The sequence below is a fragment of the Etheostoma spectabile genome, chromosome 12 (genome assembly GCF_008692095.1).
Source record: "Etheostoma spectabile isolate EspeVRDwgs_2016 chromosome 12, UIUC_Espe_1.0, whole genome shotgun sequence".
NCBI classification, from domain to species: Eukaryota; Metazoa; Chordata; class Actinopteri; order Perciformes; family Percidae; genus Etheostoma; species Etheostoma spectabile.
The window spans coordinates 19,161,771-19,182,063 of NC_045744.1; the positions used below are offsets into that span (position 1 = coordinate 19,161,771).

Below are 20,293 nucleotides of genomic sequence, written 5' to 3' on the forward strand. Positions count from 1 at the left end.
TGTATAGGACACATCATAGTGTGAATTTAATTTGCAAAACAGTGACTTTGTCATTCATGAGGAGAAGTTGGGATCGTTATCTGCTTTCATGTAAAATGTGCCCATGTCAGGCACTTGACTGTCATGTCAGTGGAAGAGTGCTGGTGTGATAAGTGAAATTAGTAATCATTTAAAAAAATTAATCTATTTGGATATGTATGTGTGTGTATGTTGTTTATTTTTCATTTATTATGGGTTTGGTTTAAGTAGGTTTACATTGTGTCAGATGCCTGCTTTTGCATAAATGGTGTACACCCATTCATAGAAATAATAAAGTTAATTTGAATATAAGAGAGTAGATCTGTGAGCTGTAGCTGGCATGCAACATAGGAAACTGGAGTGTTTTGTTATTGTGTTGGTTGGTGGCATGTAACATCCTCCACCCCCCATTATCTACTTACACCCCCCCCCCCCCCCTGCCTGCTCAACTGCATCAAGTCACACGGACAGGAAATTAAGAGATTAAGGGTTTTTAAAATAAAAGACTTGATATTATCAAAGGACTTGTATTTATGTTCAACAAAGTAATTGTATGACATAATAGCAGATATACTGTAGTGTATGCAGCTGTGGGGACGCAAGAAGATGAAGCTAGAAGATCGTCTCCTACCACTCTATGATGGACACTGCATGGATGATGAAATAGCTGCACCAGTGGTGAGCTTTCAGGCCTCGGTAGAACAACTTTTAGCTTATCCTTAAGGCCCAACGTAGCCACAGAAGCTGAAAAGGATCAAAAGACGCACCTGAGTCAGAACATGTTGGCTTTTAGCCCCACGACATTTCCAAAACCTGATTTTCTAATTTGTTTTTATTCAGAACATTTGTCCACATTTCTGCAACAAAAAGATAGAGAAAACCTAAAGGGAAAGGCAACCAATTGACTTAAACTTAAAAATATACATAAACATACATACACACATATATATATATATATTATATATATATATATATACATACATACATATATATATACATACATACATATATATATACATACATACATACAACACACACACACACATATAGTAAAAAGAATACTATAGCCTAGCATTTGAAGAAATAAAATTGACAAGAACATTGTAAAAAAAGTTACAAAAACATTGGAGAAAAGCGACAAAAGTGTTGAAAAAGACAAACAAAACATTTTCAATTTTGACCCGGAAAAACTAAAACTTGCATGATGGACAGGAAGACAAGGGTTAATAGTAACTGAATAATTACATAATTGCAATGAATGAAATGAATGTATCTGAAATAATTGATAAAGTGTTACTGTTCATGACCTAAAGTGGCTAAAAATTGTTGACTTCACAACCTGAAAAATCCCAGGATAAACACAGTAAGCCTGTCATGGATAAATAACAGGTTAAAAAATAACTAAAAATAATTGTATAGGTTCTCCTTTAATCACTTGCTGACATTGTAATCATCCAATGAGTAGATGTGGAGATAGGGTCAGATAAGAGGGTATAACAAATTATAAATATAGAGAATAGTCAAATTTCTGTAGTTGTAAATATCCTATAAAGAAGCAGGGGAGTGTTCCATGCCATTTATACTTGTTTTGTAGACTTTTTGATATTTCTGTTCTACTCATTTAAGCAATTGTGGCTTGAATCAATTTCCCGCATCATCACCTACATTTTAATTTAAGGAAGTGATGTTATTTAATAAAGTGGTCTTACCACATATGTTTATATTAGGCTAGAAAGGGAACAGGTTGAAGTGGTAAACTTCAGAAAGACCTCTGTTTGCAGCTGGACAACTCCCCTCTGCTCCAGCATATTCTGATTAGAATCCAATAAAAAAAAAAAAACATAGGTGGACTAGTCAAAGCCAATAATGTAACAGCTGCTAAATGCATGCAATAAGATTACTAAGTACCAATATTCACTTGGTTTATGTTGGAATACTAATTTGATCTATGGGCCAATATAGAGGGGATGATGGAGTGAATAGGGTCAAAAGATTTAAATAATGCATCACAAATTAAATCAGATTGCACTTTAGAAGTGCAATAAAAAGTTACGGCGAAGGTGTATTATTATCATGGAGAATATACCTTAAAGTAGCATTATAGCAAAGTAAGTTGATAACTGAAGTAGCCTAACATTAAAGCCACTTTTTTAATGCATCAGTCGCAGATATCCTATGTGTATTGTGTAAAAGGGTATAGAAAAATGAAAATGCACTGAAAAAACTACACCATACAAACGACCCTCGCTAGAATTTTGAACTTGATTTATCCCTTTCACAACTAGCACACTTTTCTGTAAAATGCCCATTTGTAAATAGATTATTTTATTTTGAAAGTTGTGATCGGAAGTGTTGTCTGAGATCCTGTCTGGTTTGACACTCTTGCTGAGTGTGTGCGTGTTTGTGTGTTGTGTTTGAGAGTTTGTGTGTGTGTACTCGGCTTCCTGCTGCTGCTCGGTGTCCGCAAACCGTCCGTCTAGTCAGTGTTGATCGGCTCGCCATGGCGGAAGGACGTAGAGAACAGCCGCCGCATCCTCTCTTCTCCTTACCACCGGCAAGCAAGCGACCCTGCCTGCGCCCTGCTCCCCGAGGTCCCGGCCCGGGGCCCGGCCACGGCAGTGGGTTGCCCAGCTCCAGATATCGTTCCCCGGAGTCCCTTCTGGACTGCGCCGCGAAGGCAGTAGCGGAAAAGTGGGCCTTCGAGAGAGTAGAGGAGCGCTTCGAGCGGATCCCGGAGCCCGTCCAGCGCCGTATCGTTTACTGGTCTTTTCCTCGCAACGAAAAGGAAATATGCATGTACTCTTCGTTTCAGTGCCGAGTCGCCGGCGAGGAGGGTCCGTCGGCGGCAACCGGCGGGGCTGGGGGTTCTGGGTCCGGAGCTACCACCGCCGGTGGCGGCGGGGGATCTACCGGTACGACGGCTACCGTGGGGGCAGCCGGACCAGTGGGAACGGGAGACGGACTGCCTTTCCGCCGGGGTATCAGGCTGCTAGATACAGGCTGTGTGGAAAACGTTTTACAAGTTGGTAAGTGGAATATTTCAGTTTAACCGAGGCGAAGCTTTTGGTTACAAACATTGTGGACCGTTTCCAAGTCTCTGTTGCTCGATCTTTACAGGAGATGATTGATGGAAGTTTTCCCCTGCTATCGTGGAAAGTATGAGTGTCTATTTTCCTACTTACTTTATAACCCCACATTGGTCTCGGTGTGTTTAGTTTAGTAGGCTTACACGAAAACGTGTTACATTTCGAGCTTTCATGAGCCTCTCCGTGAAAAGGGAAGCGAAGATACGGTCGCTTGCTAGCTTAGCCGACCAGAGCTGTTAAAAAATTAAAGGGCTTCCTATTGTGGCTTTTCACTACTCTGTAGTAGCTCTACCGCTGGCTACTGCGTCTTTGCCGAGCTTTGCCTTAGCGTTGAAGCATGGTCTCGCTGTATATACGGGTTTTCAAACAAGAGAGCCGTGTTTTGGCGACTATCAGCACTTTTCTTCCTCTCAGTGGCTCCTCGTCGACTGTCGGAGCTGGCTGGAGCCGAAACCCCGGCAGGGAGGCAGGAGGCGGAGGGCTGACAGTCGCGGGTACAAACACGTTATAGCGTCGGGGGTTTATTTTTGTACGTGCGATTTCTTCGTCGCAAAAGTCGTTTTTTTCCTCAACTCACCATTGGTGGAGGAGGGCTTAGGCAAGGAACAAAGGCGGTTATTGGGTTTCTTATTATGATTAATCCAACGGTAATCCGAAAAATCCCCCCCACAGTTTTTTTTGTTTATTTGCCGCTGCTGGTCGGACCGGACAAAGAGCGCAGTCGCCACCGACGTGGAAAATACATCATGCTGGGAGTGTTTGTGTTGTTTCTTATTATTAAAGTTAACCCTTTAGTAGCAGTGTATAACGTTAAACTGCCTTTATTAGTGCGTTTGCCCGAAGCCTCTCAGTCGCTTGCAACACAAAAGGCTTCCAGTTGAAATGATCGATAAGCGTCTCGCATTTCCAGCGCTGCAGAGAGACTGATTCCAAACAAAGGGCCATTCCGCAAAGCTGCATCTCCACTCATTAGCTTCATACCCCCCGGCTCTACACAGACTACACGAAATGAGCTCAGACATCAAGGAAATTGATTAGATGAAGCCGATACATTTTTTTTTTTTTTTTTTAAACAGCGTTTTATGGTTACCGGTAGGATTTTTCTAAGACCATATGGTATGAGAGCAACTGGAGCTTGTCTGGGGTTTCATGTTGCTCCAAGGTATCTGGGGGGGGGGGGAAAGAGAAGCTGCAAACTGTGGCTGCTGCGTTTCTCTGTGACTGCTGTATCTAATTGCATCTTATAAATGCTCATCGATTCCAACCTATAATTAAATGAAATTTGAGACATGGATATGAAAGTAAGATTTGTTGCCGTCTGGCTTGATACGTTTTTGCAAGCCTGAGTCTGTCTGAGAAAGTTCATATATAAGTTTTTGAAGTCAGATTTTTTTTGGCTTTAGTTCTGTTGAAAGTCTCAAGGCCTGTACTATATGCAGGGATTGTTTGTAAACCCTAACTTTAGTGATGGATCCTTAAGCAAGTTCTAAGTGATGACCTACTTTTAACACTTCCTGTCATTACAGACATCAGCCTGGTACGCCCACACAGGTGAAGCCATGTGTGTGAGCAGAACTAGGTGCTTCATCTGATAATTCTCCCATTGGTTATGAACTTCAGTTGGAATGTAAACGATCAAAACAAAGCATAGAGCCGTGAGCAAACACTTCCAGTCTTACCTGCTTAAATGGCAAATCTTTTCCAATCCCCTCCAAGGTCAGTCGTAGCAGGCCGGCACATGGTTTTGTCATTCTGTCAACAAAACACAAGACGGGCTAAATAGCTGTGTGACATCAAGATAAGATTTGGCTTGTTCTTCACTTTGCAGAGCATGGGAACCAGGCAATGTGGAAGGTTTACTGACCGACTTGACAGGAGAACAATTGTTTAGTTCACAGCTGGATTAAGATAGGTTGGGCAACCAAGCACGCTTACACACACACACAATGCACTCATTAAGGATCATGTAACACACCTGTAAATGACAGTCTTAAGATTGCTTTCACCTGACCAGGCACAATATAATCGTCACTTAAAACAGTGGCAGTACTTGTTTTGGAGGACGTGAGATGGACGTGCCCCGCACTTTGTAATAGGCACTCTGGAGAGTGATTAGGAATGAGACAAGGCTGCATGCCGACACATGCATGTTGGTGCATGGTTTAAAAAAAATGCCATCTCCGAGAGTTGCAGCATGGAAAAGTTGTATTAAACTTTGGAATCACAGGTTATGCATATTAATTGTTTAGATTGGACTGCAAGCCACATTTATACACCAACACTAAATACTTTTTAGCTGTATTTACACCTTTTTATTGAGTTTAGCATGGTTTAAATCAAGACAAAGTCATCAGCCGTTTGCAACAATCCCAAGCTAAGCTGGATGATGCTGTGTTTGCGACTGGGGGGGCAGTAGCTCAGTCCTAGGGAGTTGGGTTGGGAACCGGAGGGTTGTAGGTTCAAATCCCCATACAAACCAAAGTATGGTGGTAGACTGGTAGCTGGAGAGGTGCCAGTTCACCTCCTGGGCACTCTTGAGCAAGGCAACTGCTAGGGGTGCCTTTCCATGGGCAGCACCCCCCCCCCCACACACACACCCTGACACCTCTCCATTTAGTGGATGTATAGGTACTAAGCATGTGTGTTATTCATTCCTGTGTGTAAAGTGTAATAACAACAAATTGTAAATTGTGTTTTCCCCTTGTGGGATTAATAAAGTACAAGTACATACATTTATTATTATTATTATTATTATTATTATTAAGGGCAGCTGTTTCCACCAAGTAGTACCTAACCAAGAACATTGAAGTGATGCTAGACAAGCTAGGCTATCATGAGATTTATTTTTTGGTTATTCCTCACAGCTATCACAAGCACAGCAGGAGCTCATGTTCATGTAAACTCATTCTCATCTTTAGACTTGTTTTTTCCCGGTTTCTCAGAACCGGTGTGCCTAAAGCCAGATCTGGAATTGTTCTTGTTTTTTCAGTTAATAACTAATGGGTTCTGGTGCTAGGGGGTGGGGGGAGAAATCTGTGCTCTGCTTTTCTACTGTGCAGGACTTGACAAATTCAGTGTTCGGGTCGTGAAAAGTTTAAAACCAGACTAGGAATGTGTGGAAAGAGGACAACTGTTGCTTGTTGTTAGCACAACCAAAAATTGAAAGTAACACCAAATCTCATTTTGTAATGAGGCAGGGATCTGCATGAGTGGTATCATATTATTTTTCACAATTTATTGCTGAATAATAATGGCAGGATCTTGGAAAAGAGTCATTTCAGCAGGAATTGTGTTTACCATTAAAAAAAATGAGATGACTGGTATGTCCCTTTGGATGCCCTCCACCCGCATACATTACACGTTAAGGTCTTTGTCAGCCTCTTTTCACCGTAATACCACCGGGTTGAAGAGACGTGAGCTCATCAACAACTCATCGGCCCATGTGTTCATAATAATCTACTCCTCGCTCCAAGTCATAATTAGAATAATCAAAGCTAAGCGTGCTTGTATTTGTAAAACCCCCATCATTCACGGCACATACACACACATGTGCGCCCAGAAGCCCCCTTACCAGAGCCTTATAAAGTCCTCAGAGAGCGGGAGGAAGGGATATAAAAGGAGGGAGGGAAGAGGGGTGTTCTTAAGCTTTGAGTCAAGCTTTGGGATTATTGGGTCATGCTTTGTTACCCAGCTGTAGAAAAACCCCTTGTTCACAGAAAGGGGGGGGGGTGTATTTGTGTGTGCACCTCCCTGTCTCTGCAACGTTACATAAAGCTGTAATGGGTCCCCGACGCCTTTTGAAGCACCGGTGACTCTGACAAGGCGAGGCAGCAAAGTTGAACAGGATTAAACTGTATGGGAGAGTCAGTCAGGGGGCTGAAAACACTCTGGGGCTTCTCAACTCCAAACGTTTCAGGTCCTGCAGTGTCTAAGAGCTCCTAAAACCGGTCCTTTTAATAAGGACTGGATATCAAACCAGCAGCATCACTTTGGTACCGACTGAGTATCGAAAACTGTCAGGTAACAAAAGTTGGCATATAAAATATCACTTTCATACTTTTGATAGGATAGCAATTGCCTCCCGGAGTCCAATGTGATGTCTCTAAATTGCTGGTTTGTCCAAACAACAGTAACCCCCCCCCCAAATTAAATGGATTAATCAAGTACACAATGATTTATGTCGGCACTACTACATGCCAGATATTGCAAATTTGGAGGAATGCAATTGAATTAAGTGATTTTTAATGTGAGAAATCAAGATGGCCTGGGAAAAACTGATATAAAAATAATAAACACCACATTTAAATTTGTAAAAGAGCAGCGATTGTTTTAAATTCCACATCCACAGTTTTAGTGTAGAGTTCCTACTTGTTATACCAGTATTTAGTTAGTGTTTTCATTAGTTCAGTTCTGTATGATGTTTGGTGTGGTTTTGGTGTTTTGTGTGTGTGTGTGTGTGTGTGTGTGTGTGTGTGTGTGTGTGTGTGGGGTGTGTGTGTGTGTGTGTGTGTGCGTTGTGGGGTGTGGTGTGTGTGTGGTGTGTGTGCGTGTGTGTGTGTGGTGTCGGCCAGTTCTTGCCAGTATTTCCACAGATGTAACTTCCTTGCAAAACGGCTGCGGGGCTCCTTGTTGTGGAAACGCTGTGAGCCTCTGGTGTAAATCCGCTCATTGGTTGCTCAAGAGTGTTGCGATTAAAGACAGAAGGAGGCGTGAGCTCATCCTTCGCTTACCTCATCCCCAATCTTTCTTCCTGACTCGACTCTCAGGGCCGAGTCCACTGACACAGCTCAGTTTTTAATCTTTTTGTTTTATTTTATAATTTCTTGGATCTGCTTTTCACTCAGTGAGGCTGTACGCAACTCTTTTCTTTCATGCTCTTTTATGTTCTTCACACACCCTTCCTCTTCATTTCTGTAACTTGCATCAGGAAAAGATGACTCCCACTTTAATCATATTCTGTCTCTAGGCTCCTGCATAATAATGTTAGTCGGCCAGATCTTAAAGTTTTTTTCTTCTTTACTTTACTCCTACCGTTTCCTCAACTGTTTTGGCTGCTGCTGCTTGAGGAAGTGTTGTGTGTGCTGGAAAGAGTCAGTCATGACTCTGTTGAGTGAGAAAGAGGTCAGAGAGTTGACAAGGACTGTCTGGGCATACGTCTCTGCAGTGTTTCCGCCCTGTCGGGACGTTGGCTCGTGTTCTTCTGAGTAACCATGAGTACCTTAGCAGAGGTCAGACCCCCATATGACTTGTACCTACCAAACACTAGAAGACTTTAAAAAGATTCAAGTCTGACACCATCTCACGTCTAAAGACAATCATCTCACATCTAACATTTAAGACATACATTACATTATATTACATAATATGTAAAGACTTGGGATTTTGCATGGTCACAAATTGCAAGACTACTGGCTTTTTTCCACTGCATGATATCTACTCGCCTCGCCTCGACTCTACTCGCCTTTTTTGGTTTTCCATTACAAAAAAAAGTCCCTGGTACCTGCTAACAGGTACTTTTTGTAGTACTACCTCAGTCGAGGTTCCAGGTGAGCTGAGGCAATACCAAAAGGTGACATGAAAACCTGTCATCAATATCTATCCATCAAAAAATGGATGAGCTTGAAAATGACGTAAAATTAAACAGCCGCAATTTTGATACTCGATTAAAGCTTGTGAGTCATTTATCAAGCAAAAGTGCCAAATATTTGCCTTTTCCTGTATGCTTAACTTATCTATGATCCTGTTGATGTATTTCAGTGTAATTTAATAATTTTCTCTTGCTGTATTTGTTGGAAAGCCCTTAACTAGAAAAGTGCTTTATTTATATTATTTAATTTAAACGCTCATCATCACTTTGATTTTAAGAAATAGTACATTTTCAACTTGAAAGAGCTTTAAGTGCATTTATTTTTTGTATCTATTTATCCGGCTTTGAGTTTGTGTAAAGCACTATATAAATTAAATTTTTCATTATTATGTATGTTCACAGCAGAGCCGCGTCTGAGCCACAACTTAAGCCACTTAGCACTACACACACACACACACACGCACTCGCACACACAGTCTGTCTTCAACCCTTTCCCAGTGCACAACACAGACAGACAATATTTAATCAGTGTGATTAATTTCATGCCCGCCACACTCGAAAAGAGAAAATCGGTAAAACAAATTGTCCCCACACTCGTATTAGCTCTTGGAGAGGCTCCTGAAAGATGAGGCCATTAGGAAGGTGCTCTGTTGTTGTATTCATCAAAGAAAGAGGTACCTGTACGCACGCGTGTGGGAGAGGGCATGAGGGCTGATTAGCTAAAATCATTAATCAGAGGTTGTTGTTTGAGGGCTTCTTCCACCCGACAGCAAGGCGGCCATTTCTATGTTACATATGAGACACAGAAAGAGGAATAGTAAAGCGCCTAATCCATAGACTTGTCCATTGTCTCAGTCTTTCCAGAGCTGGGATCTTCTGTGTTTTCGAGTGTCACCGCTCTCATGCTGTTCACACATGATCTTTTGCAGTTAGACATGGCTGGACTACACCTCATCCAAACTAGTATGTTTCAACAATACCTGGACTGTTACTCTATCTCCATCCATCTACTCTAGCATCAACCTTAAACTTTAGAGGTCATTTCCAATCCATTTATTTGTCAGATGAACTCCATATAAAAAATACAATTCCAGTGTATATGTAATGGCATCCCTTCCTTGCAAAAGACATTTTTCTTAAATCATTTGCAGAGCAATAGGAATGGTTTCAAATACTGGGTATAGATATGACCAGCACTGTGTTATTGAAACCAATACAAAGTACGGTTGATTTCATAAAACCCTAACTAGATTAAAATGCACCACATGAAAATAATTAACAGCCCGTAATGCACGCTCTGCCCAATTAAAGCACAAGGTACCTATCTCCACATGGTCTGGGAGTGCTCTCCTGTTAGTCGGTTCTGGATCAGTATTGCACCAAAATTTCCACCTTGGTCTGTCAGCCTTTCAACTTTCTGGAACTCAGAAACGTGCTGTCTTTCCTGGACTTAGAGCTGTGAAGAAAAGGATTGCAACCCGTTGGAAACCCCCCTACAACCTGTCTATCCACACATGGACCATTTCCTACTTGGGTGTAGTGTACATGGAGCTCTTCACAGCGCGCGTTAATGGAGCCCCAGGAAAGACTCTGCACACTTGGGTGAACATCGCTGAGGCTTTGAAGTCCTGGCTGTAGCCGTGTTTGGTTCCTTGTCGTGTGTGTGTGTGTGTGTGTCTGTTTGTGTATGTGTTTGGGTGTGTCCATTTCTGTGTGTGTTGTTTGTCTCCCTCCCTCCCGTCTTTCCTCTCTATGTGCTATTTAATTTTAATTTTAATTTTGTTTCTGGTCCTGGACCGCGCTCTCTGTCTCAGTGTTTTGTTTGTAATTGTTTGTTGCTGCTTGCTTTTCCAAAAATAAAGAAAAAAATGTGATCACAAAAGCAACCTACCTAGTTCTAATTCTTTTGCTGTACGTAGGTCTCAGGTTTCTGTTGTTGTTGTTATTTTAAAGCCAAAGAAGCTCTAAAATGGAAGTATTACCCTAACAGCACTCACTCCTTTGAAACGAATCCTAGCTCTTTTCTTGCTGTGTCCTTCCAGCATTGTTCCCCTTTTCTCCATGTGTCTATCTCCCTTATGTGTTTTCTGTTTAAACCTGGCCTCAGGTGTTTCAGCCACATTTTTGCAGCGATTTCCAGCTGTGCCATTTCCACTCTGGACTTGTTTGCAGCAGCAAGCAAAAAAAATGGCATGATTTGGTACTGTTTGCACAGCCCTGTCCCACAACAACAGCTCCTTTCTTACAGTTGTCAGCACAACATGTGTGTATGGAGGTTGCGTGTACCTGCACATGTGATGAGATAAAAACACAGAGCAAACACGTTTTCACTCCTCCTGTCCACCTTTAGTCCTTTTACCTTGGGTGGTGGGTGTGCAATTATCAGCCGAGATCAACGATGGCCTTGTCCTTTTTAGCTTTTGAAGCTGACAGCCTGCTGAATTCAGTTATTGCACTGTTCCACACCTGTCTTTTATTGGCTTTCTGTGTGTGTTTACCATGGTTGTTGTACACATCTGGCCCCTGTCCATGTCTCAGAGAGAGGCTGGACTTGAAAGGGAAGGCTGAGGCTTGCAGACTGGACTATTATGCCCTTGTTTGGTTGTAATTGCCTAACAAATGTTGGGGAGAAAGGAGAGAAATGGACAGACGTAGAGGCAAACGGGGTATTTGAAATGCAAATCACACCCAAATCAAACTATGTCTTGTGATCCTGTCGTTAGCCTAATATGCCGCAGAATTTTATGACTGCGGGGAAATACTGTATTCTCTGCACAACTTTGTCATGTAATATAATCTCATGCCACATGAGATTAAGTGACATATTTCCATAGAAATAAAGGCAGTGCCTGTGGCACACGCAACAGGAGGGGAAATCCAGGATGATTGAAGTGCGGGAGGGAGTGACATGTAGCATTGTTTAAAAAAAAACAACCCAAAAAACTAAAAAGTAAATCTCTAGGGGAGACTTATTTGTAGAATCTTCATGGGGACTTTTGTCTTTTATTTGACACCTTCCACCAGTCACATGAAAGACAAATACGTTGTCTTGCACTTGAAGAAGATCAGGCCTCAACTGTCTTGGCATTATTTTCACCCCAAATTAAAACTTAAAACTTGCTTTCATTTTATTTGCCCCAAATCTCTTTTCCTTCCTCCTCGTTTAACTCGGGAATGGGGGGAAAGCAGCCTTACTCTCATCATCTCTGTGCTGCTATTGATTACTTGATGGTTGGATACAACTCATTCGAGCAGAACTCTCTGTCAAGGTGTGTTTAGATGCATGTGTCTTTTTTTTCCTCCGTTTTTATTAGCTGCAGGCAATTTTGTAAGAGCACTGAAAGCTTAGAGGGATAGTTAAAGTTTTTTTTCAAAAAGGTGGAATGCCCCGTGGATCCAGTCTGCAGCTTTTTTGAAGAGCTGCATATGGGGACAGCTAGCAAAATGTATTTTTTCCTATAGTGTGATAGCCCCAAATCCAACATAATTTCTCTCTTTTATTTCTTTTTTAATGTTATTTTGTACTCCAATCATTCGTGCCATGTCGTCACGGTTTTTTTCTCTTTTTTTAAGTCAACACAGGACAAGAGAGTGGTATCCAGCTTCCCACCTAACTTTTAGCAAGAAGGAAAAAAGGCATATTTCCCCCAACTATTCCTATGTAAGAAATTCTTTCTTTCTTTCTTTTTTCTTTTCTTTCTTTCTTTCTTTCTTTCTTTCTTTCTTTCTTTCTTCTTTCTGCCTTGCACGCTTTCTGTCTGTCTTTCTTTGTATGCTAAAAGAGCAGCCAACAAGAAGAAACAGAGACTAAACCATAACATTGAAAAGATCAGGTATTCTCGGAGCCAATTAGATTAGTTTTGACCTTTTTACAGTGCATGTTATCATCCGCTGTGGGTCTCTGGGTTCGATCTGTGTGGCAGAGCGAATACTAGTGGAAGTAGTGTTGGAGATATGGCACTGTGAGTACTGCGGCCTTGTACACACTACAGGCCAACACAGCACAAATACAAAACCCAGTAGTATGCATGGCAACAAGTGGAAAGAATCTTAAATTAATGTGATTTATCTTTTTTTCCAGTTCCACATCTGCAGCATTTTGAACACAGCAGTCCAGTGCTGTTCCCATAATGCCCTGCTTTGTGTTAGCCTGTCCATGTGCTGATTCTTTTCATCTTTCCTTTGAGCGCAGTGAATTTGGTGCTTTATTGTGTGGCCCATCTCCACTTGCAATGGGCAGCTGTAGATCATAGATATCAAGCACAGATAGTCATCACTCCCTTTTTTCACTCTTCTTTCAAATGCATGCATACACAGTTGTGTATTGCAGCAAGTGCCTGTATCTTGTGCTTTTACAATCTCTGCAGCACTCAAAGCCCCTCACAACAGTGCTATTACTGCCAACATGACAGATGAGGGCCCATAGGAGTCCATTGTGTGTGTGAGACGTCCATTATAGTTGGATTAGAAACTATTTCCATACATTTGGTTAACTTTGATCTGAGGAAATGGGAGTCAGCAGCCATACCGCGTGTCTTCTCTTTCCCTTTTGCATGTGCAGCCCAGTATTGTGGCTTACTGATGTGCTATTTCTCTTCATAGCCCTGTCATGTTCCTCTTAGATAAAAACATTTTCTATTCTGCTGTATTTAAAAGGTAATATGCAATTCATCAGCACTGACCTCTTCAATTGATTTGATATTTTCTGATTGCCAAGGCAGGTCATCTTGTGCTTTTCATCGCGCTCTTTCTCCTCCCCAAATGTGTGGATGAGGTTTTAAAGGAAGCACTTAGTGCTAAAACTATGAATAATTATATCACTTGGAGACCAAGTCCCCTATTATGGTGATTCAGACTGTCAGTGTGCATTAGCAAATGGGCCAGGGCCTCCTGTGTGGCTGAATCATTTTGAGTCGTGCGCTGTGTGAATCTGAAATGTGACCAGCACACCACTCTGTAACCCCCTAAAGGTCCTAAAAAGTCTCAGCCAATCCCATTTCCCTTTGTGCAAGTAGTCAGTCCCACTTTATCTGACACTATAGCTATGTTTACATACAGCTGCAAGTGCTCAATAAATCTTTGAGATTAAAATATGTTGATAATACAATGAAAATGACCTCAAACAATTAGGACTGCCCCCTCTAAGTCGATTAGACGAAGATTTCTTTTGGTTGATTAGTAGTTTTTTAAATTTTTTTATTCCAGAGCACATCTCTGGTAAACAAAAGAGTTAAAGTGGTGTTCTTGCAGGATTCTTTGTTAAGAAACTCAGTTTTACAGAGCTGTTGATTAAAGCGCTCATGTTATGCTCATTTTTTAGGTTCAAAATTGTATTTTGATGTTGTACCAGAATAGGTTTACATGGTTTCATTTTCGAAAAACACCATATTTTGTTGTACTGCACATTGATGCAGATTATCTTTCACTCTGTGTGTTTTGGCCTCTTTTTTTAGCTACAGTGTGAGACATCTCACTTGATTTAGCTACAGTGTGAGACATCTCACTTGATTTAGCTACAGAGTGAGACATCTCACTTCTATACTATCTTTGTTGGGGGTCGCACATGCTCAGTAGCTAGGTAAGATCAAATCAGCTACATAACTTTCTCCAACTTTGGTCAGTACAAGGCAGGATTAGCTGGGAGACATCTTCTAGACGAGGGCTCATTTGTGAAATACCTGCAGAACAGGGACATGGAAGTAGTTATTTTGGAGATTATGGTGAACTAGTATGTGTTGGAGCAGTCTTTTGCCATTGAGAACGAGCTAGCATGCTAGCACTATGATTAGCCACCTTGTCTCGGCTAGCCGTGGAGATTTTGAACAGCTCACCCGGAGACTGAAGAAAGAACACATTCAGAAACATGTATCTCACTCAAAACAGCATGGATGGTTTTTTTTTTCTTCTAAGTCTGTATGCATGTGGAAGCACCAGAGACACAAAATAACACCCCAGAAAAAGTGACTTTTTTTCATAATATTATAATTAGTCAACAAAATCGTGCGAGTGTTGGTTGACTAAGAATTTCTTTAATCAAGGACAGCCCTACAAACAACTGGTTAGTACTGCATTCATCTAAGCCTGATCCTGTTTATAAAAATAATAGCCAAAACGGTAAAAATGCACCAACTCACATCCGTTCAACTACAATGAGGCAGCATTTCGGTGCTATCTGGAGAGTCCGACGGATATTTAAAAGCCCAATCCTCACACCAAATGAAATCAAACGGGCTTACAGAACCACCAACATTCAAAGTAAATATTGCAACCTGCTTACTCATACACAGGTTTTTAATACAGACAAATCGGACAGGCACCAAACAGCAGCTACCTGGGGAAGTGGAAGTTGTAGGTAGTGGAAGAAGATATAATACATACACTTAGGCCTTAAAAAGTTATGGTGGGCATGTTAGCAAACACTAACTTACACCTTGCTTCAGCTGCTGAATGCACTAGCTTGTTCAAATCAAAAATCAAAAACAGTTTTTGTGTATAATGAGGCGTTATAACTTAGCTAGCGTTGCTCTGGTTGGTTGCAGCGCTATCCTATTGCGTGCTAAGGGAATTTGAAAGACAACCGTATATCCCGCCCCTCGGATTGAACCCTGCCAATGGTGAGTTCCCAGACCCAACATCTATATGTGGGTCTGGCTTGTCAGGCTAGCAGTTTGGGGCTTTAACAAAACCATTACAGAAATATCAACCTCTTCATTACACTTGTGACACAGTGTTCTGATACATCTGTATCTCTGCAGCCTTTCCCTCACTGTGACTCACCTATTTGTTCTGTAATAGGCTGTTGGGTCATGCTGCTCGTTTGATGGCCTCTTCCTCTATGAACAAGCCAGTCTGCTAACTGGTAGGAAGGATACATAATCATATCAAACTGGAGTATGGAAGATGCCTTCTCAGGACTTGTTAATTGAACGCTGCGTTAATATGAATCACCCCATTTTACCTTCCTACATTATTCTGCTGCATTTTCCACAGTTTTCCTCCTCCTTTCTCTGCCTGTCCGCCTGACTCCCTCTCCTCTTTATCTCCCTGCCTGCTAATAACAGCACTCTGTGTGGGTTGCTTTAGTGGAAGGCCTGCCATGCCCCATTAGGCTGCAGTCTCACCGACAAATGAATGGTAAGACTGACTGCAGGGAGGAGGGGAGGAGGAGGAGGAGGAGGAGGATGAAAAAGAGCCGGCGCAGGGATGCGATGGGTGAGAAAAGAGATGAAGGCGGGGCAGCGGGAAAGAGACCGAAGAGAGGGCAAAGAGGGTGTGAAGGAAAGACAAAATAAGGGAAAGAGTGGAGAGTGAGGAGAGGTGTGAAGCAAGCAAGGAAGGAAGGAAGGAAGGAGGGAGAGGAGGGAGTGAGAGGAGAGCTAAATGGCAAATGTAGAAGTACATAACCAACCTGTCACCTCTGGCTCTCCCTTCCCCCTTCACTCACCCACTCTCTCTCTCTCTCTCTCTCTCTCTCTCTCTCTCTCTCTCTCTCTTCTCTCTCTCTCTCTCTCTCTCTCTCTCTCTCTCTCTCTCTCTCTCTGCAGTCACAAAAAAGCCAAAGGGGAGGGAGGGACCTCATTAGGCTCTCAGCAGTCCATCACACACAGGGAGAGAGAGAAAAAGAGAAGGAGAGGGAAAGAGAGACTACTGAGCTCCATGGTGGGGGATGGGGATGCCCTGAGAAAAGAATGGAGCAGAGGGAGGAATGAAATTGAATTGATAGGAGCAGTCAAGTGCAGCAACACACACACACACACACTCCCCCCGCTCCTCTCTATGCAACATGATTAATGTGGTCAACAGCCGTGAGGATCAGTCTGGTCGAGACCTCTCACCCTCAAACCCACACACACACACACACACACACCACACACACACACACACACACACACGTATATAGCACACAGCACACAAATGTTGCCCTTGTCTTCTTTAGTGCCACCTACCCTTCTCACCCCAACCGCGTCATCCTCCCTCCTCGCACCCAAACAAAGATGGAGGAGACAGGCACAGTGAATATTTTTCTTCTTCTGGAAGCACACAGCAGACATTTTAAAATACCATTGTAGGAAAAGCAAAGGTATATTTAATAACATTAATGGTATGGTGGAGGTCCTGGTATTGTGCATGCTGGCTCATTGGAATCCCTTACTGGGACGCTTCATATCATACATAGTGCCTTTTCTACTATGACAAAATGTCTGCTGGGAAAAAGGTATATTTGAACAAATAATATTAACAATATTTACCTTTTGCTGACTCATGTTATCCACCCGGTGGTCAGAGTGCATTTCAAATACCATCATGTTGAATTTTAGTCAATAACGGTCTTTAATTTAAAAAAAGGAATATTAAAATGTAAAATTGATAGGAACTCCAAAGAACAAAGAAAGTAGGGTGACTGACCTAAAAATACATTAATGTAACACGAAGAGAATTGTCTTCAAAGAACTAAAATCAGTTCCTGGACCCTACTATAATCTGAGCAGACTGGCACACACATTAGGAGACAGACAGAATCACAGCTGTAAATAAATGTCTACAGATAACATAATGAACAAATGGATCCTGGATAAAAACCCTCTTGCTAATGCAGCGGTTTGAAATATTACCTTTGTAAGATGGCCTCAAGACGTTTGAACCCAAACCACTTAAACTGTCAGTACAGATGAGGATAGTAAACTGTCCTTCACTGGAAGCACATAATAGGTTACTAAATGTCCACTTTAAGGCTGTGAATTATTTCCTGTTCCTTTACTGTGTGTGTGTGTGTGTGTGTGTGTGTGTGTGGTGTGTGTGTGTGTGTGTGTGTGTGTGTGTGTGTGTGTGTGTGTGTGTGTGTGTGTGTGTGTGTGTGTGTGTGTGTGTGTGTGTGTGTGTGGTGTGTGTGTGTGTGTGTGTGTGTGTGTGTGTGTGTGTGTGTCCAGGGTGGGCATATATCACTGAATACAGGGTTAGTAGTTGTCATGCTGTAAACAGGATTAGGTGCCTTCTCTCCTGCCTTACACCACAGGACCTGTGTGTGTATGTGTGTGTGTGTGTGGTCGTGTCGAAATGCTTTACAGAGCGTGAAAACTTTTCACTATTTTACTTCAAAAATCAATTTGTAAAGCATAAATCTTTTTACGAAGGGTATTTACTGGGAGAGAATTGTGTGTAGTTTGTGGCATCTCATTGTTTTTTCTTAATATTCCTTTTTTATGATTTTTTTTTTCCTTTTCTGTCTTGACCTTGACGGAGATGGCGTTGAATGCAGAAAAAGATCCAACATCCTGTCTAAAACCTCCCCTTTGCCTTCCCCCTTTTAACTCTCTGTTCTCCTTTTAAACACACTCAACACAAACACACACCACGCGCGATCTCTATATTCACTTCCATTTTTATTTTAAAGTCAAATTTTCACCTAGTTAAATTTTGCCTCAAAAAAAGGAGCATGTGACGCACTAAGCACTTTCTTGCCATGGCAGCAAAAAAAGAAATGTGTGTGTGTGTGTGTGTGTGTGTGTGTGTGTGTGTGTAATATATATATATATATATATATATATATATATATATATATATATATATATATAATATATATATATACACTGTGTCTGTGTGTGAAAATCAGTGTTCAAAGTGTTGTGAGTTATCAGTGGGATGAAACACCACTGCTCTAACAATGGGATTAAAGCTGTGCTTATGAAAGAAGCAATTAAATAGTATCTTATCTCATCTGCTGCTAACACCAAAAAGCACTTTCATATTTTCAAGTTTTTCCTCTTCCTTTTCTGTGGAGGCATCAGCAGGTTCCCAGCAGACACTGCTGATTGGTGGAAGGCCAAACTGTCCTTTCATGTGATTGGTTAGTTGGATTTGTTAGACGTGGCTGTGCTACACAACATTTGGCTCCTTTTTGTCCCTTTCTTGTGATTATTAGGACATCTTCTTATACGTATGTGTATTTTGGAGCACTTGCACCGCTGTTTTTGATGTTCATGGTGTTTGCTGCTGGAGTTGCCCAATAGGAACAACCTCTAACATAAAGGGGGCCTGAACATGTAATGCATTGTATGTCAAACATAGTTTCAAAAAAAGGGACTCCTACTTATCAAACAAACAGAAAGACATTTTGGTCCTGGTCACAGTGTTTGATTGACAGGCGATGCTGGGAAATGTAGTGAACAAAAACCACAGACATAAGTACATTGTGATTAAGGCTAAAAGTTTAAAACTTGATTATGTTTTTCTCCTAATCTTACTTGTTTTGTTGCATGGTTTAAACAAATAAAAGAAGTTTAAAAATGGTCTCAGGTGTTTGGTGCACCTGCTGGTGTTACAGTGCAGGACGTGTTCTGATGGCAAAGCAACAAATGAGCTGATTTCAGGGCTGTTTAATGCCACATTATGCATTTGTTCTCAACAACAATACTCACCCAGTTTGTTCTTACCTCTCCTCCCGTCTATATTTCCCCTTTTTTTTAAGGAAAACAGTGTCAAATGGGTTTATTCATTGATATTACCTTTAGGGCTGCGACTAACCCTTATTTTCTTTGTTACTCAATCTGTCGAACATTTTCTTGATTAATCGATTAGTTGTTTTGTCCAGAAAAGGATGAAAAATGTCAACCAGTGTTTTCCAAAGCCCAAAATGAGGGGGGGGGGGGGTTGGCTGTGTGATTGAAGAGGGTTTGTCAGGATAATTGTCTTTGATTGGTGTCTCTGTCTCCTCTCTCTGTCGTGGTGAGCGACAGGGCTTCTACTTACCCTTGACTTGGCCTCCTTGTCCTCTGTATCATCCCTCTGTCCTTGACTCCTTTCCTGCTTCTGTCCATCGCTTCTGTCCAACGAGGCTCGACACAAAAGAGCCAACAGGAAGTCAGTCTTCTCAGGATGACGGTGCCTTTGATTGAGCAAGAGAAGTTGCATCATCCCACATTTATGCTTCTTATGATTTGAGTTAAAGGTTATAATTAGATCTAGGGACAAGTTCATGTGAGGAAGTAAATCCTTTTTAATCGGTGAAACAGCTCATAGATATATTAAAAGATGTTTTGGGGGAGAATTTTCCATCTGACTGAATATGATGACTGATCTAACTTGAGGCACAGAGGCTGGCTGCATCCAGCAGCTGATTGCAGTCTGTTTTCAGCGGGAGCCTTTTTTTGTTGCACTTGGAGCGTCTCCCAGGGCCGTGCAGATTGTGTTTCACTGACCTAACCTGTCTGCTCTACAGCTGATGGGCTTTTGGTGAAAGATCATATTAAATCAAATTTGGCCAGCTGTTTTGCCTTTTAAATCTTTTGAGAAAAGAAGGCTGTTTTGACTACGGCAGTATCTGAGTTTTTGTGGCGTACAAATGTGGCAAGTTGTATCGGATTATTTATTCATTCATCGCTTAATAGGTGTCTTCACATCACATCATTAGTCATTAGTCATCATCAACAGTTTTTTGAATGCCAATCAGAAAAGCTAACTATAATTTGAAATCAGATATTTTTAATAATTATGAATTAAAGTATAGGGTTGGTTTAATCAGTCATAAACGGGATCCATTACCATGTGCAGTGGCTGTTCTGGGTGCAGTGAGCAGGCGTTCCATGTTTTTTTTTGGGGGGGGGGG

At 41.6% G+C, this 20,293-nt stretch overlaps 1 protein-coding gene across 1 annotated transcript in view; it reads left to right on the plus strand.

Annotated features, from left to right (window-relative positions):
- Positions 1-2,518: 2,518 nt before the first annotated feature.
- zswim5 (zinc finger, SWIM-type containing 5) overlaps positions 2,519-20,293 on the plus strand; it is a 60,085-nt gene continuing 42,310 nt past the window's right edge. The window contains exon 1 of the mRNA XM_032531188.1: positions 2,519-3,044. Coding sequence (XP_032387079.1) covers positions 2,519-3,044 — 526 coding nt within the window. The remainder of the gene's footprint in view (positions 3,045-20,293) is intronic.